Source organism: Dama dama, chromosome 8, assembly GCF_033118175.1.
Source record: "Dama dama isolate Ldn47 chromosome 8, ASM3311817v1, whole genome shotgun sequence".
In the NCBI taxonomy this organism is placed as follows: domain Eukaryota; kingdom Metazoa; phylum Chordata; class Mammalia; order Artiodactyla; family Cervidae; genus Dama; species Dama dama.
This window is the reverse complement of record NC_083688.1, coordinates 20,128,670-20,154,978: the sequence shown is the minus strand read 5'-3', so window position 1 is coordinate 20,154,978 and position 26,309 is coordinate 20,128,670. Positions and strand designations below refer to the sequence as shown.

At 43.9% G+C, this 26,309-nt stretch overlaps 2 protein-coding genes across 4 annotated transcripts in view; one reads left to right on the top strand and one right to left on the bottom strand.

Moving 5' to 3' along the window:
* Nucleotides 1-26,309, top strand: part of RHBDD1 (rhomboid domain containing 1) — a 174,058-nt gene that overhangs the window by 137,471 nt on the left and 10,278 nt on the right. For 2 of the 3 annotated variants that reach the window (XM_061148613.1, XM_061148614.1), the window contains exons 7-8: nucleotides 18,057-18,109; nucleotides 22,089-22,145. In XM_061148613.1, the coding sequence (XP_061004596.1) occupies nucleotides 18,057-18,109; nucleotides 22,089-22,145 (110 nt within the window). The remainder of the gene's footprint in view (nucleotides 1-18,056; nucleotides 18,110-22,088; nucleotides 22,146-26,309) is intronic. The other variant, XM_061148616.1, reaches the window with a different exon arrangement.
* COL4A4 (collagen type IV alpha 4 chain) overlaps nucleotides 290-26,309 on the bottom strand; it is a 153,096-nt gene continuing 127,076 nt past the window's right edge. Inside the window, exons 41-48 of the mRNA XM_061148617.1 lie at nucleotides 24,619-24,774; nucleotides 20,142-20,249; nucleotides 19,054-19,062; nucleotides 15,629-15,754; nucleotides 11,203-11,319; nucleotides 9,032-9,220; nucleotides 6,790-7,076; nucleotides 290-5,947 (exon numbers count right to left, since the gene is read on the bottom strand). Of these exons, the coding sequence (XP_061004600.1) occupies nucleotides 5,684-5,947; nucleotides 6,790-7,076; nucleotides 9,032-9,220; nucleotides 11,203-11,319; nucleotides 15,629-15,754; nucleotides 19,054-19,062; nucleotides 20,142-20,249; nucleotides 24,619-24,774 (1,256 nt within the window). The 3' untranslated portion in view covers nucleotides 290-5,683. The remainder of the gene's footprint in view (nucleotides 5,948-6,789; nucleotides 7,077-9,031; nucleotides 9,221-11,202; nucleotides 11,320-15,628; nucleotides 15,755-19,053; nucleotides 19,063-20,141; nucleotides 20,250-24,618; nucleotides 24,775-26,309) is intronic.

Sequence of the window (26,309 nt, the reverse complement as noted above, 5' to 3'; positions counted from 1 at the left end):
TCAGCAGAGGTTTGCTTTCATGTCCACCCCAGCTCACCACTGCATGGAAGACAGTGCTCCTTGGAGCCTCAGAATCACGCTTTCCCAAGCCCGGGGGAGTGGGGGGCGGGCACTGTCTATGCTCCCCTCATGCTCTTCCCATCTGCAGATCACACTTCTACCATGTAACCTTTCCTGTTCCCCCCCACCCCCAAGCCAACCCTAAGGCGGGCCATATTACAAGGTAGGTTAAGTAGTAAACTCACTTTGGCTTGAAAGAAAATAAATGCACCACATAAAACACAGCTGCTTTTGGAGGTCATCAGAGAATTTTATATATAATAAGTGATAGTATAAATTGCAATACAACATTTCAATGTCAATAGCAAACCAGGCACCTTGCAAATGTTACATGTTGAAAGTCTTTAACTTTACAACTGTAGGTTAGATAAAGGGATGCAATTTATCAGACACATTTCACATTTTTTTCCTATGAATCATTAAATATTTAAGCACCATAAAATTCAAGCATTTCACATGGATGTGGCAGCCAACCTTGGTGGTTGAAAATGCATTATGCAGAATCTCTGGAAGATAATAACAGTGGCAATTGCAGAGTACTGATTTTTAATGTCAATTGTTTTGTTCCCTGCAGAACTTCCTGATAATGATCCTGCAGGAAATGGTGACTTTTTTTCACATGTGGTATAGTAACTTCGAGAATTGAAATAAAATAGCTTTCCCAAAGATGTTAAGAATTGACCAGGTATAAATAATTCTAATCAGTAATTTATATGCCCTGTGAGAATCATCATGTTCTACTATGTAAAGAATCCCAAGAAATATGTTTTCATATGAAAGGGCTTGTTTTAAATCAGAGATGTGGCCATAATAAATGTATGAGGTCAGCTATGTGCTGGACATATAATCTTAGAGTTAATTTTCAATGCAAGAGTAGGCATTAAGCCCCATATTATAAATGTGGAAAATGGAGGTCAGGGAGTTGGTGTAACACCCAGGGTGCTGCCGCTGGAAAGGGACAGCTGAATTGAAACCTAGGTTCAACCAACTTTAAGGCCACATCTTTCCACTGTTCTTGAAGCCATACCAAATAAAAGTAACAGTGATAAAATTAGGCTGGTGAGCTGACAGAAGAACAAATCCATGTAATTTCCTGAAACACAGAGAATGATTTATTTTATTATAATCTCTAAGAGGCTCAAAATAAAACCCTTGATAAATCCAGTTTTAGTAAACCATTCTGTTACTCTTTTCCTCAGCACCAATAACATATACAAATTTTGTAGAGGGGATTTTATGCTAGGACACTCAACATCATGAGGGAACACAGCCTACAGCATGAGTTAAGACATCACATTTCCATGAAGAGTCTTCTCTCATTGTCAAATCTCTCAAACGTTACTTCTAAAATTTCAGTTTATGGAAAAGTATGCTACGTTTCAGAGGAGCCTTGGTGACTCAGGGGTAAAGAATCTGCCTGCCAATGCAAGAGACATGGGTTCGATTCCTGGGTCGGGAGGATCCCCTGGAGAAGGAATTGGCAACCCACTCCAGTATTCTTGCCTGGGAAATCCCATGGACAGAGGGGCCTGGCAGGCTACAGTCCATGGGGTCACAAAAGAGTTGGATATAACTTAGCGACAAAACATAAACAAATAAGCTATGTTTCAGGGGTGGGTGATGGTTAAAGTTCATCAGTCGGCTTTCTGTCAACAACTGTAAGATGAGATTGTGGGTGTGCAGATAGGTTGTCACATTAAAATCGTTTGAAATAAGAAATGGTTTGTACTTGTAACCATTTTGTCAATGAGAACTGATACCCAGAGCTGAACATCTAATGTCTAATGATGCTTATTTGAATTGTCAGTGAAGAAAGAATTGAAAGTCAATAACATGCTCAGCTCCATGTGAGCCCTGAGCATACAGCAATGAATGAAGCATGGTCCCTGCCCTCTGGGCTTACATTTTAGCAAGAGAATGAAGGCAGCGGGATGAGACGTTACAGGAGCTATGGGGAAAGCATGAGAGAGTAAGCAAATCCCTGACTCGTCCTGGGAGCAGCAGAACAGAGGCCAGGTCATCGTGGGGAAATGCACACAGTCCTCCCTACCAGCTAATTAAGTCTAAAGATAAGTTGTTGTCTGCCAGGTAAACTTACGGGGGTGGGACGGGGACATCGCTGGTGGAAAGAGCAGGAGCAAAGTCAGAGAGACAGGAATGTGCCTCTGTGATGAGCAGAGTTCCCACAGGGCCTTTCCCCCCATGGGAAGCCATCTAGACTTCGTGGGCAGTGGGGTCATTTATCACTGCGGACAGTGACTGCTGCCATGAAATTAAAAGACACTTGCTCCTTGGAAGAAAAGCTATGACAAATCTAGACGGCATATTAAAAAGCAGAGACATCACTTTGCTGACAAAGGTCCATAAAGTCAAAGCTATGGTTTTTCCAGTAGTCATGTAGGGATGTGAGTTGGACCATAAATAAGACTGAATGCCAAAGAATTGATGCTTTCGAACTGTGATGCTGGAGAAGACTCTTGAGAGTCCCTTGGATCGCAAGGAGATCCAACCAGTCAATCCTAAAGGAAATCAACCCTGAATATTCATTGGAAGGACTGATGCTGAAGCTGAAACTCCAATACTTTGGTCACCTGATGCGAAGAGCTGACTCGTTGGAAAAGACCCTGATGCTGGCAAAGATTGAAGGCAGGAGGAGAAGGAGGCGACAGGGAATGAGATGGTTGAATGGCATCACTGACTCAATGGACATGAGTTTGAGCAAGCTTTGGGAGATAGTGAAGGACAGCGGAGCCTGGTATGCTGCAGTCCATGGGGTCACAAAGAGTTGGGCATGACTGAGCAATTCAGCAACAACAAAAACCAAAGAATAACAAAATCAAGTTTGCATCTCAGAGAAATGATGATGAGAATTTTAAACTGGAGGCAGCAGCTGGGAGATGTCTACTACACGAGCAGAGGTGAAGGACAAAGGCTATGTTAAGACAGGTGCAGTGAGGTCGGAGAAGAAGATAGCAATCCACAGGAAGTGGCAACTGAAGTTGAGGTCTGAGAGAATCTGAGAGGGGAGGGATTATGGTGGATCGGCCTCCCTCCGCTGGCAGCATGGATGAGCCACTCATTGAGAATAAGAGCCTGAAAGGAAACACCCTGACCCCCAGCTCATAGCAACTGTCTTTGGGCAGTCCAGAAGCATTTCAACTCGCTGCAGGAGAGGGTTTGGGAGAAGGACCTTTTGGTAAGGATAATCACCAGTAAGGGATTAGGAGAAGAACTTTAAAGCTTTGTTCATCCTTCAGAGAGAAATGAGAGAAGTACCCCGAATGGGTAACTAGATAAAGAAACTAATGGCCTAAAAATTACTGTGGTTTTCTAATGCAAGATAGTTATTTTTTCCATCATTTTGCTTTTTAGAGCATTGAAAATAATTTTTCAAAATCAGCAGGCAGCATTTTACTGCATTTAGAGGGGACTCTTGTGATACTAGTATTTTGAAATCAGCCTTGTACACTACCTTGGGCTCACTGTGGAGGAACTTGTCCAGTTAATTCAGGCTGTTTTTTTTTTTTAATTTATTTGGCCAGTTTGTTAAGATAATATTCTAATACTAAAATGAAGGTGTTTAAAATAGCAAACAAGATATGTTTCCTTATGGTCCATCAATCACCCTTTTGTCTTCCCAGAAAATGTTCTCAGAACAATTTCGTGAATGAACGAGATGAATTTTTGGAAGGCTTGAATTTAGGTAATATATGAAAAAAACTTTTGGAATCAGAAAATGGTAATTATAAATAAGGTTGAAATTGGCTTAAATTTCAGGTGTCCGCAAATATTTAACATGCCATAGCAGAGTTTAAAAAAAATTAATAAATGGGTCAAATGAACTAGGAAATATTCTGGTACATCAAGATAATATTTCCTCTTAAAATGTACATTTTTCTCTTTTTACCAGGAAGCAGGCTTAAAATAAATTGCCATCCTGGGGGGCAGCCCAGAGCAAGATTCATTTGAAATACATTCTGCGTATAAGAGCACACTCCCAATCAATATTTGGCAAGAAAAGCATTTTTTATAAACAAAGTTTTAATTATTATTAAGTGCATTGAAACTAAGCACTAAAATGACTGTCACTTACTCATGGGAAATTTCTTTAGTTTTCTCTAAAATGCCAATTTTTTAACATGAGAAAAGGAAATTTAATAAAAGTCTTTTCCAATAAGCCTTTTGATTTTCAGGATTAGACCACAGAATTCTAGCAAAATAGAAAACATATCCTTTCGCTAGACAGAAAACTACTCACTATAAAATGACATGACCTCTAAGCTTTTATTAAAAAAAAAAAAAAGCCAAATATCAAACTGCTGCCTTGGTCTAATATTGATATAGAATACAAGAATGTTTTTAGATAGGAAAAACAGGATGCTCCTAGAAAAACCAATAACAGAACACAAGATTCAAGCTGTAGGTTGTCTTTGTTGCATTTAAAAGTGTCAGGTCTTTGGCGGGGGTGGGGGGTGACAATGACTTAAATGAATCTTCTTACCTTAGTTTAATTAAGTCGGCCCTTAATTTTCTCCCAAGCGCATAATGATAGCTCTGTCACTTCCCTGCATGAGCTGCCATTATGTGGATGGAGGGAAAGTGTCCTTTGTGGGGCTGTGGGGCAGCTCTGTAGGCGTACCCAGGGGAGGGAAGGGGTCTGCTTTGTGTGAACGTGGCCCCATGTGGCTCCAGGCCCATTAACACACACACGCGCGGAAGACAAGGCGGACCCCGACTGGGCCAAAGCGGTCTGTTTGGAAGTTCACTGCAGTGGGGAATCAATTTTTGTGAATCACTGCCTTAATATTCATTAATAGCTTTTAGGCTCTTAATCCCTTATTGAACATATTTTTGCCCCATAATTGCTACTTTTCCAAAGGGTTGCCAAAGTAGGCATTTCTATTCTCTGAAAAATGCAGAAGGGAACATAATGTTTTATGTTCATCTGTGATGTGTTTTATGCTAATGTTGCATCTCTGGAATATACCAACCGTGGTCCTTCATGGCATAATGATTCATTCTGCTTTGAAATGAACTGTTAAGGCTGGCTGTGTGGGTTTTTTTTTTTTAATCTCCTTGGGTCATGGTTTTACAATTATTTAAAGTGCATGGAAAAATAGATTACAGAGGAAATCATTTTGAAACGTAGGAAATCTCTACTTCCTAGTTCATTTGCTGGCCTATTTTTTTTTCCTGTAATATCCATCCAGAAGCCCACTGTATTATAGAGTAATTGACTTCAATTGTTTGAGTTGCTATTAACCAATGAATGAAGTTTCCAGTAATGTCATTTGTAATCTGGCCTTTATCGTCTATTTGCCTTCCCCTGAATTAGCATACTTTTAAATAAAGCCAGCTTTTCCCACCATCCTCAATGAAAGAAGAATATCTGGGTTTCGTCTAGATTGGTAGGTCCAAGCAAATCCATATGTGTAGCATTTGCTTAATCTGTCTGGAACAGAGGAAGGAGTTATATAGTCCTCTGGGAATAACCACATCAAAACAGAGGGAACGGCTAAACCAGGAGTCTAAGATGAGCACCACTGAATCTCTTAGCACATCCTAGGATGTCTCAGCCTCCTGGCAAGTTTCTCTTGGAGACCTGATTGTGAAAGGTGGGATCTTAGCTATGCTTCACACAGACCTGGCACCTGCTGATTTTCTGGCGTTGAGCATGGCTTTCTTTCAAGGTGTCCGGTAATGGTGCAGAGGAAAACTGCAAGTCAGGTCTCACCGTTGTCAGCCAGAAACTATACTTGTTGGCAAAAAAGTGGCAAGTTCCCTGCCGGCCTTGGCATTCCAGGAACGGTGCGGCTCTGAAATCCTCTAGGCAGCTGCCAGGGGACATGAGGGCCTGCCCGCCTCCTTGGTCCCCAGCGCCTGTGTGCTACCCAGACAACAGGAGAGAATTAGGGCTCAGACATGCACAGACAACCCCAGACCCAACCAGTGACACACCCAGGTCTGGGCCTGACTTTACACTTTCCCTAAAAATCATGCCAGGAAGAAGAGACTGCTAAGGAAAGGTGGCTCAGTGGTGAAGAATCTGCCTGCAATGCCGGAGATGTGGGAAACGCAGGTTCAATCCCTCGGTTGGGAAGATCCCCTGGAGGAGGAAATGGCAACCCACTCCAGTATTCTTGCCGAGAAAATCCCATGGACCAGGGTAGCCTGGCAGGCTACAAGTCCATGGGATCGCAAGGAGTCAGACACGACTGAGCAAACAGGAAAGGATGGGCTAACCTGGTGGCTCAGTGCTAAAGAACCGGCCTGCCATTGTAGGAGATCCTTGGGTCGGCAAGATCCCCTGGAGAAGGGAATGGCAGCCCGCTCCAGTATTCTTGCCGGGGGAATCCCACGGACAGAGGAGCCTGGCGGGCTGCAGTCTATGGGGTCACAAAGAATCAGACCGGACACAGCAACTCCATAACGACAACAAAGCAATGGATACATGGGAAAGGAGATGGGTGCACACACAAAAAGAAACCCCTTTCACTAAGGGCTGATGCAAATCCATCCTCTAAATTCTACCCGAGTAATACAAAAATTAATCCACAATAAGCAAAAAAGAGCGGCCCTGTGTCTCAGCAGGGTATAGTATGGTGTGGCCTTCATGACTCCCATGCCAAACTGTCGCCCATCGGCCCTGGATTCTCAAAACTACGGTCCAGTCCTGATGGAAGGGGTGCGGAGGCGGGTCTTAGGGACGGCGGAGGTGTGGGGGCTCACCATGAGGAAGGAGTACCCGATCCAGAGGCTCCTCCAGGCCCGCGGACATGGAGGGATGGACTGGTCTTGGCTGTGCACCGCCACGGCCTGGGCGGGGGCCTCGCACACGGCGCAGCGGCTGATGTACGGGCGGATCTCGTCCTCCGAGAGCGGCTTCATGGGCAGAGGCGCGGTGCTTGCCAGCCAGTAGGACCTGTCGTTCCTCCGGGCATAGTGGCACACCTGGTGGATGTTGCAGTAGGCGAAGGGCAGCGTGCTAAAGATGGGGAGGCAGGAGCCCGCCAGACCTGGGCAGGGGAGACCACGTGGAAGCTGAGTGCTCTGCTCTGGGATGACCTTCCCTACCGGGCCCCTCTGCAGACACTCATCTGGCATTGGGCGGGGGATGGAGACGGGGGCACAGGGTGGGGGTCGGGGGGCCTGGCCAAAGCCTGCTGCTGTGGGCACCTGACCACTTCGGCCACATCTCAGGTCTCATGGGTCAGGCTGCCTTTTTCCCCTGGATCCCACATCGCTCTCCTGAGTCAAGCAACAGGCCAGGATGCTCGAGAGAGAGACGTGAGCACACCTCTTCTCGGAGAGCTTCAGGAATTTTCAGGAAGCTGCTGGCCCGCTTGGTGGGGGTGGGGAGCTGGAGGAGCCAAGAGGCAGTGGGAATGCAGCAAGACAAGGCTTGAGAAGTGGGAACTCGGGGGTACCCAAGCCGGACGGCTGCAAGAAGTGATTGGAAGCCAGGACCTGAATTCCGAACAAGGTTTGGCCAGGTTTGGAGATGGTGGTGATGGTTCAAAGGAAAGGCCTGTTTATACAGCAGTAACGATGGTCAGAGGTAATTAGGGAGCAGGAACTCAAAGGACTCAGAGAAGTTCAACCCCGGGGAAGGTGGGGAGAGCAGGTCTGGGTCTATGTCTAGCTTTGCTCGAGTATTAAGTTGGCCAAAAAGTTCCCTGGGGTTTTTCCCGTAGGATTACACATTTTCAGCCAATCCAATAAAGCAGACCAGAGGATGCAGGCTTGGTCCATCTCGTTAAGGAGTTTGGGTTTTATTCCAAGAGCTCTGCAGAGCGCAGTCACAGTGGGGTGGCTCTGGCTAGAGCAGGGCCTGGGAGCTGACACTGGCGCCCCCCACAGGCCTGCATGCTTTTATCACCCTTACTGGCAGCGGGGTCACGCCCAGTGAGAGAGGGGACAGGACGCACCTCACCATCAGCTGATCCTGTGGGCTCAGCCCTCCTGCACCCACCATGGCAACCACCACTATCTTAGGGAGGACATGAGTGTCAGCATCTGGGGACTCAACCCTCAGCTTAGAAGTCAGTTTCTGAGGCTTACAAATCCACTATTGGAAGTTGACAAAGAGTGCTAAGGAATGACACTCCAAGTAAAGTTCTGATGTTGTTAAAAGGTGTAAATTTGCAACTAGTAGATACATAAGTCCTAGTGATCCAATGCATAGTGGAATGAATATAGACAACAATATTGTATCATAATCATCAAATGTATGAAGAGATGAGGTCATAATTATTCCCACCACAAAAAGAAATGATAACTATGTGATATGATGGAGATGCCAACAACTGGTACAATGAAGTCATTACTATATATATATGCATCAGATCAACACCTTCAACACCTTAAACTTACATGTTATATGTCAAATGTATTTCATTTGACAATGAATTCCAAAAGAGTACTGGAGTGGGTTGCCATTTCCTTCTCCAGGAGATCTTATCAACTCAGGGATTGAGGGAGTTTCTCCAGGAACCAACCATATCCTGATTAAATCATTTACATTGGGAAATAAAAGTTGCTTTTTATATTAGAGTTATACTTACTGAGGAAGAATTATTTTTAAACTAATACTATGTAGTCAGATTATAATAATTATTAAAAATTATAATAAAATAACATTTTAAATGGTTATTTTATAATTTTATTTTATAATAATTATAATTTTAAAATTTCTTAAAATTTTATATTTGTAACTTAAAATTTTATAATAATTAGTATGTAAAATTAGAAATAAAAATATAGTAATGATATAGCCAGTATGAGCTTTCTTGGCACCTCACAGGGTCATAGATTTAACAATATTAGTTGAGAATTAGCATGGTAGTTAAAAAAGAAAAAAAAATTTCATAGAAGATGAGTGATCATTTAAGATGTTAATGAATCCATGAAACCAACCCAAAAGTCTTGCTCATAAGCAATGAACCGGGGTGAACACATGCCATCTACGTACCTAGGTCTTGATTGTGAGCTTTCTCCTGTCCTTCCAGGTATAGCAGACTATACCCAGTCCAGAGCCTGGGCATGCCCGTGGGGCAGGTGGGTTCTCCATCGGTCTGACTGTGGAGAACCAGGAGGAAGCCACTGAGGTATCCAGGGCCAAACCCTATGGGCCCAGGATCCCCCACGGGCCCAGGAGGGCCTGGAAGAATAAGGAAACATAAAGAAAGGTGGTTTAGGGAGTTCAGTTTAACAGATATTTCCAAGTACCTCTGTCTGATGCTACGCTAAGTACTCAGAGAGCAGAGAGGAATGTCCCCCTCACACAACTGCAATGCACCCCAACAACTCATTCAACAAGGACACCGTTTAGCAGCTTCTAGCTGCTTGGGTTACATCAGCATACAAGCAGTCGAAAATACCTGCCCTCCTACAGCTTACATTCTACTTGAAGAGGAGAAATGACAAGTAATAAGCATAATGAAAAGGTAAACTATGAAATACTTAATAAAGGGTAAGTGCTGAGAAGAACCACAATGGGGTAACGACAGCCAGTGTGGGATCTCCCAGACTTTTCCAATTAGACTAGGAGTCTGCTATCTGAGAAGGTGACTCTCAGGAGTGGGCCTGTCTTATAGCTCCCAGACGCATTCCATGGTCCTCCCATATTGTCAGTTCCATTCTAAAGACAAGGGTTTAGAATCCATTGTGATTGTTGTTTAGCCACCAAGTTGTGTCTGACTCTTTGCAACTCAGGGAGTGTATAGCCCATGAGGCTCCTCTGTCCATGGGATTTCCCAAGCGACAATGCTGGAGTGGGTTGCCATTTCCTACTCCAGGGGATCTTTCCAACCCAGGGATTGCATCCGGGTCTCCTGCATTGCCAGGCGGGTTCTTTACTGCTGAGCCGCCAGGGAGGCCCATATGTTTGGCTTTGTATCTCTTCTTTTATACGAAAGGCAAGTGGAAGAAGCCCAAGTTCTAGATCTCTAACTGGCTGGTGGGAAATGAACAGCTATACAGAATATGAGCAGGGACATCTCCTTCGGCCTCTCTAAGGGGGTGACCTCCTGAAGAAGGTCAGTGGCTACTTCTGATTGCCAAAAGCAGAGGGTGGAGTTGGACTTTGACACCTTTAAAAAAGGTGTTTGTTAAAAGTTTTTGTTTCTGGAAGACTGGCAGCTCTTCTCATCTATGCTGTAAACCAGAGGCTACAACCTCGTAGCTTGTGGACTGCATCAGGCCTGCTCATGTGTTTTGTTTGACTTACCAAGATTTGATGAGTTAAGATTTCAGACTAGAAAAGCAGAGTATAGGGAATAGTGGGCCCACATTTCTACACAGCCACAATTTCCACATAACAGAAGCCGAGCCCTGCTTTCAGACTGCAGCCCCCATTTTCCCGAGAACCCTTCCTCAGCATCCCAGCTCCCCGACACCCCTTCACGTGCTTCTCATTACTAAGCTGGCACTGCCAGATATTCTCCACAGAGGAGACTGTATCTGGGAGTCTTCAGGCCCTAACATATTGTTTGATGAGTTATATTTCAGATTTATATCCTAAAGGGTCTTATCTGCCTTCGCCAAAGGCCCACTCACAAGTGTTTTTGAAGAAAAGCCTTGTGTTCTTTTTAAGAGGCATCATCGACTCAATGGACATGAGTTTGAGCAAATTCCAGGAAACAGTGAAAGACAGGGAAGCCTGGCAGGCTGTAGTCCATGGGGTCGCAAAGAGTCAGACACAACTGAGAAAAGTGAACAACAAAATGTACCGATGGCTGTATGATAAGACGAATGAACTCGGAAAACCAGAGACCAAGTGATTCAGCCAGTTATGGACGTGAGACCACCCCTGCCGACCCTGATATCTTCAGCACAGCCTCTCAACGGTACAGCATGCCAGGCTCACACTGGGAAAGCAAACAGCAGAAACGGCTGAGCCTTTTATGCTAATGAATAGTGCTTTGGAAGAGTAATGGACATAAGGCCTTGACCCGTTTTTATGATAGTCAAGTATCAGTTAGCATGTGGTGGGGGGGTCCATTCTTTTCTGTTCCTGTTGCTTTGTCTCCCTAAAGCCTGGTGAGTTGGTATCTAAGGCAAATGCTTGAGAAGTCAGAGACCTTGTACACAGTTCTCAGATTCACTGGGCCAGAGAAAAGAAGAGAAATGGAAATTCTTTACCTGGTGCTCCTGGACAGCCTGCTTCTCCCATGTCACCTTTATGACCCGGAGGCCCAGGGGGCCCTGGGAGGCCATCCTCACCCCTCCTGCCATCCAGCCCGGGCTCTCCTTTGCACCCTGCAGGAAAGTTCACAACAGCAATGGCGACAATGACGTGACACCTGCTAGGCTAGCATTTACTGCCTGAATTCCACTTGGCAACCTGGGGCCTCCCATCTGGACACACCTGCATTGGCTCGTTCATTTTGCAGGTACGTGAAGTTGGGATTATACCACCTCCTCTTGGCAGTTGGGGTAATTAAGACTCCAAGAGGTCAAGTACCTTGACCAATTAAGGCCAATGAGCCAGGAATGGGCAGAGCCAGGATCTGAAGCCAGAGCAGCAAGGTGTTGAATGAGGCATTTTCATATTTTCTTCACAGTCTTGTATTTGGACCTGGATGGGTTTTTTTTTTTTTTTTTTAACAGCGAACATCTATGGCTTTTGTCATTGAATATTTTCCTTAATAATGATGCTTTAGAAGCCTGAATGGAGGAATGAATACAACTGAAGAGCATTCAGTTGAGAGACAGTCAGGTTAAATTTAAAGCAAGAGCAGCAACTTTTAAAAATCAGCTGTTTGTTGAGAGTTCAAGGCACTAGGGAGCAGGGTAATCTCTTTATGTGAAATTATCTGATTCAGTCTACACAGCTACCACGTGGGGAGACGGAGGCTCAGAGAGGCCATGGTGAGGGTCACGTGTGCAGAGGACATGGACCCAGCAGGCCAAGTGCAGAGGCTGTGCCAGCCATCACCAGCCCCGCGCTCGGGACAAGCCGCAGGGCTCAGGAGTGCTCCCTGGGGCTTCGGCAGACAGCCGTCACCCTGAGACTCGAGCCGCTCTTGCTTTAAGTGTTTGGTTTATTTCGGCCAAGGCATTAATTCATCAGCCGTGATCTGTTTTGGTCTGGGAAGCAGATTTGGTCCCTGCCTGTGGCAGAGCTCGCAGCCCTTACCGTAATTATCTGAATTACTAGCCCCTCGAGGGTTCCGGTGTCTAATCGCTCTCCCTTCCTCGATCATTGTCCTTCTCTAGCCAATCTCTCTCTCTTTCTGCCATAAATCAGTCTAAAACCAATCATTATGTCAAAGAGGCTTCACTCCAGGAGCTGCCCCTCTTTTCCGCACTGGGCTGTGTTCTGGAGGCAGCGGGAGCCCCCTGAGGGAATGAAGGAGGGGCTGCCGCACTCAGGGGACCAGACATCTCACTCAACTCCCCTCTCACACAGGCCCCGCTTAGAGCCATCTGAAACTTGTGCCCCTCAAACCTTTACATTTTGCATCCCCTGCCTGAGTGGCCCCCATAAACCTCCTCTTTTTGTCCCACAACCAGCAGCCCCCGTACCCGATGTTGGTCACAGTACGTTCGATGTGGGCATCAGGGGTGCTCCTGGCTTTTGGGGTGCTCTCATGTCACTTCCTCACCTCTTGGATCATAAATTCTCTTGGAACGTGCTGCACGTCTGGACTGTGTTCTTACATAGTCATCACTCAGTAAGTGAGAAAGGAACCCCTCTCCTCCTCCCTAGTGAGGGGAGGGGTGCCCCTCCATGTCTAACTAGGCAGAAGCCTCTTCCTAGATGGCGCTGCTCTCTTTCCACCAGCTTCACAGAGAATATCTGTTATTTTGGAAGGAACCTAGGGCCCCGCGGTGAGCTCAGAGCATTCTTCTCTTTCCCATCCAAAGACATGATTCCAACATGTGGCCACAGGGTGATTCTGGAAAGGGCTGCCCAGGGTTAACGAGCCAGCAAACCAACAGGTGTATCGCAGAGAAGGCAATTTCTTTCCAACTCCCCAAATGCAGCAAGCCCACTGGCCATCTGGAAAAGAGTCCCCCGACCAGATGTTACAATATGGGCTTTGCTCCCTTTCAAGGAAGACAAACGGAAATTGTAAGTGGATGACGTTTTCCAAGCCCCAGGAAGGAAGGCTTTTGTTAACTTGACATGTAGGCCCAGAGCTTTTCATCTGGAACTTGTTTGCAGGAACAGAAAAACAAACGTGTGCTCAGCGGAGTCTGACTCTGCGACCCCATGGACTGTAGCCCACCAGGCTCCTCTGTCCATGGGATTTCCCAGGCAAGAATACTGGAGTGGGTTGCCATTTCCTTCTCCAGGGGATCTTCCTGTCCCAGGGATTGAACCTGCATCTCCTGCATCGGCAGGCAGATTCTTTACCATGCACCAGGAACAGACCTACATCTGAAAGCCCAGCACTGTCGGATGGAGTCCCTCCTCTGAGAGGGTCAGGTGTTGAAGAGAAATGCTCCCAAACAGGATGGAGGGAATGGCCATGAGACAGTAACAGTTCAACCCAGAACGGAAACCACTTTTAAGTTCATCACAGGAAGCCTCAGCCTTTGAGGGCCACTCAGGAAGGATGATTGTAGAGATGAATGAGATGTGTTGAGAAAAGCATTAGACCTTCTGTTACCCAGGGTTCTTAACAAATTCAGGTTTTACTTGGTGTGGCCGTTACCCACTCAGATTGGGCAGGAAGGAGCCAGAAGTTCATTCTTTTCTCTGTAGATCTCAGCTGCAGCACTTGGCTACAAGATCAGCTCAGAAATGAAAGAGGTCTTGACGGAAAACAGGAGGAAAACCATATTATTTTAAGTGGAGGTGGTACTTCTGTGGGGCAGTTGATCCTTCACAACCAGACTCAGGGTGGTCCTCAATGCCCTGCTCACCCTGCTGAAATAATCTCCTTCAGAAAAGGAAAGATGACCCAAACCCATAAGTGTTCCAAATTTCCAAATTTGCTGCCATATCGAATGCAGCACTTCAAAAGCATCATCTTTTAGGATTTGAAACAGTTTAGCTGGAATTCCATCTTCTCCACCAGCTTTGTTCATAGTAATGCTTCCTAGGGCTCACTTGACTTCACAGTCCAGGATGTCTGGCTCTAGGTGAGTGATCACACTATTGTGGTTATCTGGGTCATTAAGATCTTTTTTGTATAGTTTTTCTGTGTATTCTTGCCATCTCTTCTTAATCTCTTCTCCCTCTGGTTAGGTCCATACCATTTCTGTCTTTTATTGTGCCCATCTTTGCATGAAACGTTCCCTTAGTATCTCCAATTTTCTTGTAGAGATCTCTAGTCTTTCCCATTCTATTGTTTTCTTCTATTTCTTTGCTTTCTCACTTGAGAAGGCTTTCTTATTTCTCCTTGCTAGTCTCTGGAACTGTGAATTCAGTTGGGCGTATCTTTCCCTTTCTCCTTTACCTTTCTACTTCTCTTTTCTCAGCTATTTGTAAGTCTTCCTCAGACAACCATTTTGCCTTCTTACATTTCTTTTTCATGGGATGGTTTTGGTCACCACCTCCCATACAATGTTACGAACCAAATGGTTTGGTTTAAATACTTAAGAATCCTGCCACCCTGACAATGACTGAGCAATGCCCAAGTCCATTAGGTGAATAAGGCCATCCTTGCCAGAATTTAGAGTGACCCTCCCCCTCTTCCCTCTTCCTCTTCCAAGAGATACACCTCCTTCTCCCTTCTTATAGGCTGTTTCTGCTCCACTGAGCCCCGATTCAATAGTTTTTAATTCAAGGTCAAATCAACCTAATAATGATTAGGTTGATTATTATCATTACCAAGATCATTATCATACTAAGGTCATTATCAACCTAATAATGACTACTCGTAGAGCATTTACTCAGTGATGCTAAGAGATTTCAAAGCTTCATGTCCAGGGACTTCCCTGGTAGTCCTGTGGTTAAGAATTCACCTTGCAATGCAGGGGACATGGGTTTAGTCCCTGGTTGGGAAACTAATATCCCACATGCTATGGAGCATCTAAGCCTGCATGCCACAACTAAGACCCGAGACAGCCAAATAAATAAATAATTTAGGCAGATAATTATTTCTTGGGGAGAAAAATTTAAAAACCTCATGTCCAAAAGCCGCCCAAGGATAAAAGTTAAAATAAGCGTTCCCCTAGAAATAGAAGGAACATTGTAGATCCCATTGCGTGCATGCGTGCTAAGTCACTACAGTCATGTCTGACTCTTTGTGACCCTATGGACTGTAGCCCGCCAGGCTCCTCTGTCCATGGAATTCTCAGGCAAGAATAGTGGAGTGGGTTTCCATGCCCTCCTCCAGGGGCTCTTTCTGACCCAGGGATCAAACCCTGGTTTCTTATGTCTCCTGCATTGGCAGGTGGGTTCTTTACCACTAGGTCCACCTGGGAAGCCCATAGAGCCCATGACTACATGATTAAACCTTTGGACAAATGTAGAAAAACTGTTAAAGGGGAAGGAGATTTTCATGCTTGATCCTCAAGAGTTGTTTAAGCTCCATACAAAAACCTACATAGCAAACACCCAGATTTTCATTTCAGCAGTCTTCAAAGCCAGTAATCAGAGTGAGGTTCATACCTGGCCCTGGCGGGCCTCTCATGCCAGGAATCCCCATGGCTCCTTCCGGTCCTCTCGGGCCTGGTATCCCAGGAAGCCCTGGGATTCGGGGGCAGGCATCCAAGTCTGCTGGGGGCCCAGGCTCACCTGAAATTGGAATCACCACCTGTATAAGGGGTTCAAATGCTTATGAACCAGTGCCTTCTGCAATTTGGATGGGCTTCTGACACCACGCTGGAATGTTATCAAGAATGTTCAGCCATCCAATGTCAGCTCTGTGAAGACAGGACTTTGTCTTGTTCACTATGGGGGACAGGCAAACTTCTCCAAATCTTTTCGTTGAGTGACTGAATGAATGAGTGAATGGGATTTCAGAGGAAGCAAAAGAAGTAGGAAATAGTGAAATCTGGCTGAGACAGTGACTGTTTGGTGCACTTCACAGGATTTGCCATCTTTGGGCCATTTCTTACTAGGTGCTGGCCACAGGTGGCATGGGGAGAGGACTTGGTGGGTTCCTCACACTCAGCTTAAGATTGCTTTAATTCAGCTGTCTACACTGCAGCCAGCTGGGTTTCCAGAGTGTCTGCTACTCAAGGAGACATGATTTCAGGATGGCTAGAGGCACTGAGGCAGCAGTGATTTTCTACCTTGAGTGCACGTTGAAATTATCCAAGAGAGTTATAAACATTCAGATATCCGGGCCCCATCCCAGAAATAGTGGGTTAATTGGTACAGGATGTGGCCGGGGCAGTGACCTCAGGCTTGACTGTATAATAAATCCATCTGCAGAGCTTTTCAAAAATACTGCTGTGGAATCTAGAAACACGGTACAGATGAACCTATTTGCAGGCAAGGAACAGGAATGCAGACATAAAGAAGGCAAATGTGAGCACGGGGCAGGGAAGGAATGAAAGGGGAGACTGGAACTGACGTATTAATATATATGTACTGCCATGTGTAAAACAGATAGCTAGTGGGAACTTGCTACATAGCTCAAGGAGCTCAGCTCGGTGCCCTGTGACGACCGAGGTGGGTGGGATGGGTGATGGGGTGAGAGGTCCAAGAGGAAGGGGACATATGTGTACAAATAGCTGATTCACTTCATTGCACAGAACTGTAAAGCAACTGTAGTCCAATTTTTTTAAAAAGTACTACTGCCAGCACCCCACCTAGATTATTAGAAAGGAATCTGTGTGAGTGAAATCCAAGCATCACTAATTTTTTAAACTCTCCAGATGATTCCAATATTCGCCCAGGCTAAGAAGCACCACTGGAAAGCTGCAGCTGTGACCTGAATACATCATGACTGTCTCTCAGGCTTGTTAGAGCCCTGAGTCTCTGAGTCAGTAGGTCTGGGGGAGGGGGCATCAATTTGCATATTCTAATAAGTGCCCTGGTGAGCTCAATGGCGCTGATGTGGGAATCTCACTTTTAGAACCGTAGCCCTAAAGGTTGAAATTTCTTAAATTCTTGGTTACACTCACATCTCTAAGACGGTTTTTTTCGCCCCTAAATCTTCATTCAGTCTCCCAGCAGTCATTCCACAAAGGACCAGAAATAATAGCTCTAAACAAAAATGATGACTGCTAACACCTAGTGGACGCTTTATCATGCATCAGAAGTGAAAGTGTTAGTCGCTCAGTCGTGTCCGACTCTTTGGGACCCTATGGACTGTAGCCCGCCAGGCTCCTCTGTCCATGGGATTCTCCAGGCAAGAAGACTGGAGTGGACAGCCATTCCCTTCCCTAGGGCATCTTCCCGACCCAGATCCGGGGATCAAACCCAGGGCTCCTGCCTTGCAGGTGGGCTCTCTACCATCTGAACCACCAGCAAAGCTCAACATGCCTCAGACCTCCTGCTAAATGCTCTATGACTGAATGTTCCCACCCAGGCTGTGGGTATGTGCTGCGGTCATTAGAATGTTACAGGTAAGAAAACTCAGGCCCAGGGAAATAAATGACATTTATTTAGCGACAGATCAATGTCATGCAGCCAGTTTGTGGCATAGTCTAGATTAAAATCCAAGACACCTTGGCTCCAAAACTGTGCTCTTCACCGTCACCCCATACTGCCCTCCTTAAGGACTCTGAACGTCTACGTGCTGAATTCTAAGAAGTGCAGCATATTGTAAAGCACATCCTTTATTAGTTATTGATTTCTTAAAATTCATTCAAATGTGCCAAATCATTTTAAAAACAATGATAAAGAAGTGAGAAGATCCTAGAAAACCTGGCCATAATGGCAACGGAGTCTACACGATAGTAACTGTGTCTTGGAAAATGGACTTGAATGCTATAAGCAGTTTGGAATTTAACCTCCTAGAAAATATTGTGTGAAACCACAAATAACACCAAGTTAGAGGTCTTTTTACAGTATGAATTATTTAATGTAAAACTTGGCTTTTTTACTCAGGGTGAATTGAGAGATGTATATTTCTTATTTTTCCTAGATAATCTGGTGTGTTACGGTGGAAATTCACCAGTGGGGGTGGAGTGGAAGCAGGTAAGTAAAGGCAGGGCTGGGTATTTGGCTGGTACTTTATATTTAGGATGTTGCTGTTATCATCTAGTAAGTCACAGTATATACTGTGACTACAGACACTAAAAAGGCTAAGTGAAAACTCATTAAATATACAGCAATAATTTTAAAATATAAACATTAAAAGCAGACAGACTTCTTAAAATTCTGATTTTGCTTTTTCTTTACTTTTTGACAAACCAGAAGCTGAAAGAAAGGGACTGAGGCATCTCTTCTAAGGCCCCTAAAAATAAGATACAGCGTCTGTATGCAGGGCAACATTGCTTGGGGTTAATAACAGTCTCTTGGAAAGAACAAATGCCCACATTCAGGGTTTTCCTTTCCTTCTTTTGAGAAACTCTTTTTATTCTCTTTGAAAATGCCAGGCACAAAATCATATGTTGCTTTTGCATTGTAGAGGATTAAGTGCATACTTAGTTGAAAAGAATGGCATTTCCATTTTAATACACAAAGGAACTTGCTCATGGAAAATGGACCTTGGGTGTGGCGGGAAAGGCTTGTCACAGCCCCTGACCAGTGGTCAGGACCCATCTTTTCATGTTGTTGATATTGTTTATTTTAGGGATGTTCTCTGTATTCATATTGCAGAAACTAGAAAGGAAACGTACACTGGTATATACTGTAGCATCTCACATAGAAAGCTCATTCCCTGTGCCTGAACTGAATTATATAAGCCGAGTCTCTACACTGCCTCGACAACCTCTCAGGAGGTCCAGCACTGGGACACCCTAATATAGGGTTACTATACCTGTAATGAGGAAGCGGAAGCATTCAAACCTAACATAATTACAGCACCCCATCTAAAAAATTGAACAAAGTTGCCCTCACAAATACAGTGAAAAAAGCAAGTATGAAAATGACTGGAAACAAGATTTAAAGGAAATTATTCATCTTATAGCAAGGCTTACCTCTGGAACCTGGAGAGATCCAAAGCCAAAAATGCGAGGCCACATAACGATTTTCATAAGGCGGAAAGAGATTATAAATGTGTAAGTTAGGACAAAAGTGAAATAGATTGAAAATGCAAATAATAATTTGAGGACAGCAAAGACAACAAGCAGAATGACAGCATCTTATTTACATAAAAAGTCCACATTCTTGTTACTGACAAGAATGGCTATGATGAATGAAGTTTTCATATCTAGAAAGACCTGAAATGAAACCAACTTGCACAACATAAAATTCAAGTCGGTTTCTTACAGCAAATATGCCCTAATTTAATGTATGGAAAAATTCTGTCCTTTTAAAGGCTTCTGGAAATTCCATATTAATTTGCCGAGTTTTGTAGATTGTTCACATAAAAGAAATAGAAGATGAATCATAGTAGTTCTTCATCATGTTGTTCTGTGGTCCATCAAAAGCAGTACAGTTTTCATACTCTTTGGACTAGAGTGCTAATTTAAGAGATTGCAAAATATTCAGAACTGATACCACACTGCTGTCATATTGACTTAGGATCCTGAAAGGTATGACTTTGCCAATCTCAGATACACATGTGTGCCCTTCCAACTCTTCCTTGGCTTCTTTTGACTTTTTGATGAAAACCTGTTGTCTATAGAGCTGAAAAACCAAATAGCCTTTCATCTTCATAGAAACTAATATACTTGACAAGAAACATTAAAATAAAACATCTAGAAAAATTAATGGTAGGAAATTTGGAGACAAGAATATACAATGTTTACATACAACGATCAAGTCTGTCTTCGGATCTTGTGTGAAGGAACAAGAGTTTATTTACCTTAGAAATAGTATATGTAAAACCAACTCCTAACTTTCAAACTCACTTGTTCTAATTATAGGTAAGATTTCCAAACCTGAGACTCTGTCATGCAGCTTGAGATAAACATAATCTTTATAAAAAAGGGCTTAACTTCCTAGAATTTGCTGATAATTTCAGAATAATTACTTTCTGAAAGATGACCCTCATAGTAAATATTTTTTAAAAAACACTCCATGTGGGCTGCTAGCTGGAGATGATTAGGTGTTAGACACTTACCCGGAGGACCCAAAGGCCCTCGTCTGCCTGGAGCTCCAGGTAAACCTTTGTCTCCAGGTAGCCCAGGACTTCCAGGTGGCCCCTGTGGCCCCGGGAATCCCATTGGTCCTAAAAGAAACATGAAAAGGAGGGCACTAGAATGAAGCATTATAAAGACAACAACAACTTGATGGACTGAATTCAGAGGTTCGCTCCAGCAAAATGCAGGGCAAAGCCAGCCTCGGATTGGAGAATAGCTCCCTCTTTCTTCTGGAAGGCTGAGAAGAGTTGCGTCTGTCTAAAGGAAACACAATAATCCATCAACAGGACAAAGGAAAATCAATCCATGACCAGGACAAAACTAAGTGAGGATGAAAACCCAGTAACCCTGAACTTCTTCTGGAGACAGTCAAAGGACTGCCAGAGAAAGGGAAAATTAGGAAAGATGCTCCACTATCTGGGAACACCCACCCTGATCCTGAGAGTCCACCCTTCTCTTCCCCACTCTCTCAATTTCAGCCAGAGCAGCTACTCAAGTGCCTCATACACACTGTTCCTTCTCCCCTCCTCATCAAGGAAGTCCTCCACATTCTGTAGGGTGCAGATCACACCAAGGAGACTCTCCCTGGAATCCCAACCCAAGTCCAGTTTCTTTGTAATAAGCACTCAGAGAAGTGTGCCTCACCACCCAAAGCATGTCCCTCATTTAGTATAGTTCTTGTTCAGTTGCTTGGTCGTGTCAGACTCTGTGACCCCATGGACTGCAGCATGCCAGGCTTCCCTGTCCTTCACTATCTCTTGGAGCTTGCTCAAACTCATGTCCATTGAGTCAGTGATGCCATCCAACCATCTCATCCTCTGTTGTCCCCTTCTCTTCCTGCCTTCAATCCTTCCCAGCATCAGGGTCTTTTCCAATGAGTCAGTTCTTTGCATCAAGTGGCCACAGTATTAGAGCTTCAGCTTCAGCATCAGCCCTTCCAATAAATAGTCAGGGCTGATTTCCTTTAGGATTGACTGGTTTGATCTCGCTGCTGTTCAGGGTACTCTCAAGAGTCTTCTCTAGCACCAAAATTCAAAAGCATCAATTCTTCAGCGCTCAGCCTTCTTTTAGAGTAGGAAATGGCAACCCACTCCTGTATTTCTTAAATGCCTGGAAAATTCCATGGATAAAGGAGTCTGGAGGGATATAGTCCATGGGGTTGCAAAGAGTCTGACACGACTGAGTGACTAACACTTCAGCCTTCTTTATGGTCCAATTCAGTTAATATAGATGGATACTTTAATGTGAGTATCTTTCTTCCCTTATGAAACCATATATTTAACTTAATTAGTGGGTACTCCTTTTGAATTTGTTCACTACTATATTTCTGTGGATTCCTAGTAATAATTTATGGAACAGATCAAATATTTCCCACTGGGTAAGTCTAAAAAAGGTAAGCTGAAGAAATTCCCTCATCCTTTTAACAGTTAAGCACTCTTTGGCCCTAGGCTCACTGGAATGGGAATTAAGAAGCATAATTAGAGGTTCTACCAATATTTCCAACTCTTGGTATACCCTTTTGTAGGTTGCTATTATTTATATGTCTTGCTATTTCCCTAATCCTGAAGTATATTTCCAGGTGAAAGCTAATTCTCTAGGGAAGCCACTGGGGAGGAGGAGTGACTTATTAGGGAGAGGAACAAGGCTGTATAGCCAGCCCACTTCCTTTCTCTTGGTGATTTGAATGCTAGGTGTATCTGTCCAATCCAGGAGTTTAATTAGAAGCCAAAATACCAGCAGATATAAGCCACAATTTCTAAAATTGATTTTACCACTAATAAAGGTGAATAGGATGGCTGAGTACTGTTGTACAGGTTGTGCACTGCACAATTTCAGGGATGCCATTTGTGTTCTAGTCATAGCAGCCTCATGGTGATTCTGACCTTCCCTCTGCTCTAATCGTTTAACTTATTTCACATTTGTTTCAGAAATCAGACAGAGTGCTAGTTACTGGTATCCTGCAAAGTTCAACATTTGTTTCTCAGGTATCAAGTTTCCTTATTTATGACATAAGGGAGCTAAAATGGATAATCTTTATTGGTCTCTTCTCAACAAAATGTCCTATGAACCTTATAATTCTCTAAAATTGTTACAGCCAAAAACTAAGGTTCCCAAATATTCAGTTCAGTTGCTCAGTCGTGTCCAACTCTTTGCGACCCCATGGATTGTAGCACGCCAGGCCTCCCTGTCCATCACCAATTCCCGAAATTTACTCAAACTCATGTCCTCAAATTGGTGATGCCATCCAGCCATCTCATCCTCTGTTGTCCCCTTCTCCTCCTGCCTTCAATCTTGCCCAGCATCAGTTCAGTTCAGTCACTCAGTCATGTCTGACTCTTTGCGACCCCATGAATCGCAGCACTCCAGGCCTCCCTGTCCATCACCAACTCCCAGAGTCCACCCAGACCCATGTCCATTGTGTCGGTGATGCCATCCAACCATCTCATCCTCTGTTGTCCCCTTCTCCTCCTGCCCTCAATCTTTCCCAGCATCAGGGTCTTTTCAAATGAGTCAGCTCTCCGCATCAGGTGGCCAAAGTATTGGAGTTTCAGTTTCAACATCAGTCCCTCCAATGAATATTCAGGACTGATTTCCTTCAGTATTGAATGGTTTGATCTCCTTGTAGTCCAAGAGACTCTCAAGAGTCTTCTCCAACACCACAGTTCAAAAACATCAATTCTTTGGCACTCAGCTTTCTTTACAGTCCAACTCTCACATCCATTTATGACCACTGGAAAAACCATAGCTTTGACTAGATGGACCTTTGTTGGCAAAGTAATGTCTCTGCTTTTTAATATGCTGTCTAGGTTGGTCATAGCTTTTCTTTCAAGGATCAAGCATCTTTTAATTTCATGGCTGAAGTCACCATCTGCAGTGATTTTGGAGCCCCCAAAAATAAAGTCTCTCGCTGTTTCCATTGTTTCCCCATCATTTTGCCATGAATTGATGGGACCAGATGCCATAATCTTCATTTTCTGAATGTTGAGTTTTAAGCCAGTTTTTTCAGTTTCCTCTTTCACTTTCAACAAGAGGCTCTTTAGTTTTCTTCGCTTTCTGCCATAATGGTGGTGTCATCTGCATATCTGAGGTTACTGATATTTCTCCTGGCAATCTTGATTCCAGCTTGTGTTTCATCCAGCCCAGCATTTTGCATGATGTACTCTGCATATAAGTTAAATAAGCAGGGTGACAATACACAGCCTTGACATACTCCTTTCCCTATTTGGAACCAGTCTGTTGTTCCATGTCTAGTTCTAACTGTTGCTTCTTGATCTACATACAGGTTTCTCAGGAGGCAGGTAAGAATTTAAGAATTTTCCAGTTTGTTGTTATCCACACATCAAAGGCTTTGGTGTAGTTGATAAAACAGTAGATGTTTTTCTGGAACTCTCTTGCTTTCTTGATGATCCAGTGGATGTTGCCAATTTGATCTCTGGTTCCTCTGCCTTTTCTAAATCCAGCTAGAACATCTGGAAGTTCATGGTTCATGTATTGTTGAAGCCTGGCTTGGAGAATTTTGAGCATTACTTTGCTAGTGTGTGTGATGCGTGCAATTGTGCAGTAGTTTGAACATTCTTTGGCATTACCTTTCTTTGGGATTGAAATGAAAACTGACCTTTTCCAGTCCTGTGGCCACTGCTGAGTTTTCCAAATTTGCTGGCATCTTGAGCACAACACTTGCACAGCATCATCTTTTAGGATTTGAAATAGCTCAACTGGAATTCCATCACTCCACTAGCTTTGTTCTAAGGCTCACTTGACTTTGCATTCCCCAAATATTAGCAGTTAGGTAAAACCTAATTAAAATAAATATTTTAGTCTTAAATAGTGGGAGAATTCAGTAGTGAAGACACTTTTGTGAATATAAAAAGGCAAAGTCAGCAATCTAAAACTGAACTGTCTAATACAGAAGCCACTAATATGGCTATTAAACAGTTGGAATTGATGAGGCCAAACTGTGTTCTGCTATAAGTTTAAAATACACAACAGATTTCAGCATCAAAGAGGAGCATCTTATTTGGGAAAGAAACTAGGTTTGTACAACCAGCCCTAATTATCCCTTTGATAATTTATATTGATTTCATGTCAAAATGTAATAATATTTTAATATATTATGTTAAAGTAGGAAAATCTATTTGTTTCTTTTCCCTTTCTAAAATGTGGCTATTACATCTTTTCATTACATATGTAGCTTGCATTAAATTTCTATTTTGTAGTTCTTGTCTAGAAGATTATCAAGCATGTTATTAGGGACTGAAGATGAACTTGTGTTTCTTCTTCTTACTTGTCCAACTGTCACCCAGATTTTAGGATTCTGGGCAAGTCAGGACATTCTGGAAATGTAGTCATTATTGCCATAGAAAATGAGAATGACCTCACAGTGGTGCATAGCCCAGACCTGCGAGCCAGACAGGGGAAGTCATCTAGTACACTTAAAAGAATTATTTGCATTCATACCTTTCTGGCCATGTTTTCCATCACATCCTGGGAAGCCTTTGTGTCCGGGAGGGCCTGGTGGGCCCGGGAGACCCGGAGGCCCCGGCAGACCACAGTCTCCTGGTTCCCCTTTCAGAAGGTCGACACTCCCAGGTGGCCCTGGAGGCCCAGGTATTCCTGACCACACGAGTAAGCAAAAAGATTCTTTTAGTCAAAGACAAATGTGCATGCTGGCTGCCTAAGAGCTTCTTAAGGAAAGGAATTTAATCGTTTACAAGCAAGGGATGCAAGGAATTAGAATAAGAAGGTCAATAGTATCAGAGGTGAAGCAGTATGTCTCATGAAGCCCAAGTTGAAAAATGTAAATAGTCTGTTAGTAACTATTAGGAAAAAATGAGCTATGCAAAATCTTCCTTCCCTTCAGAGCCATTCCTTCTGGAAGCATCAGTTTGTGACTTTTCTTTGCATTGCCATCCCATTGCTTTCATGTGATAGATGGATGGATGTATAGATAGATGAATAGATGGATGGGTGAATGGATGGATAGATGGATGGGTAGATGGACGAATGGGTGGATGGATAGATGGATACATGGATGGATGGATAGATAGATGAATAGATGGATGGGTAAATGGATAGATGGATGGATGGATGGATGGATGGATGGATGGATGGATGGGTAGATGGGTGAATGGGTGGACGGATAGATGAATAGTTGGGTGAATGGGTAAATTGATGAATGGACAGATGGATGGGTGGGTGGACAGAGAGATAACAGATTTTTAAGAAAGTCTGACTAGGCTCCTTGGTGGTCCAATGGTTAAGAATCTACCAGTCAGTGCAGGGGACATGAGTTTGATCCTGGTGAGGGAAGATCCCAAATGTCTGTACACCACAACTAAGCCCATGTGTCACAACTACTGAAGCCCAAGCACCCTAGAACCGTGCTCTGCAACAAGAGTAGCCTCTGCTCGACATTACTAGAGAAAGCTCATGCAGCAGCAAAGACCCAGGGCAGCCAAGACTAAATAAACCAAAAAAAAAAAGAGAGAGAGAAAGTCTGGCTGATGACAAATGAATATCCACTCAATTAAATTTAAAATCCTATTTGAAAACCATTGTCTACACATGGTATTTGAGCTCAAGTTCTATTCCTACTTAACTTCTAACCTTCTTAGCATATTTTTGGGCATTTCAGTTTTTCATAGTGTAAAGCAGAATTATATATTTTTTATCCCACCCTCACTAAAACCTAAAGATTTAAAGGTTTCTGTCTCTCTGGAAGAGTTCTATGAGCTAGTAGGAATATGATTGCCTGCATTTGGCAGAAGACTGCACGGAGCCACACTCTTATTACAACTCCCCAGTCAGCTCTGGTTCAACCTTACTTTGTTAAATATTGACTAGCTAGAGTTCATCCCAGTGAAGTGATAACAGGAACAAAATGTACTGTGAGCAGTGCATGAAGAGACTCTGTGTGTGTGTGTGTGTGTGTGTGTGTGTGTGTGTGTGTGAGAGAGAGAGAGAGAGAGAGAGAGGTAGGGGTCCTGTCATCTCTGGGCTGAGAGCAGTGCTTTATGTGCTAATACTGAGACCAACAAGGAGGATGAGACCACCTCCTGATGGTCCCTTCTGCACCCTCAAGCTCAGCATCAAGCCAGCGATAGGCAAGACTTGCTCTGCCTCAGAGGTGGTCTGATGGAGTTGAAATA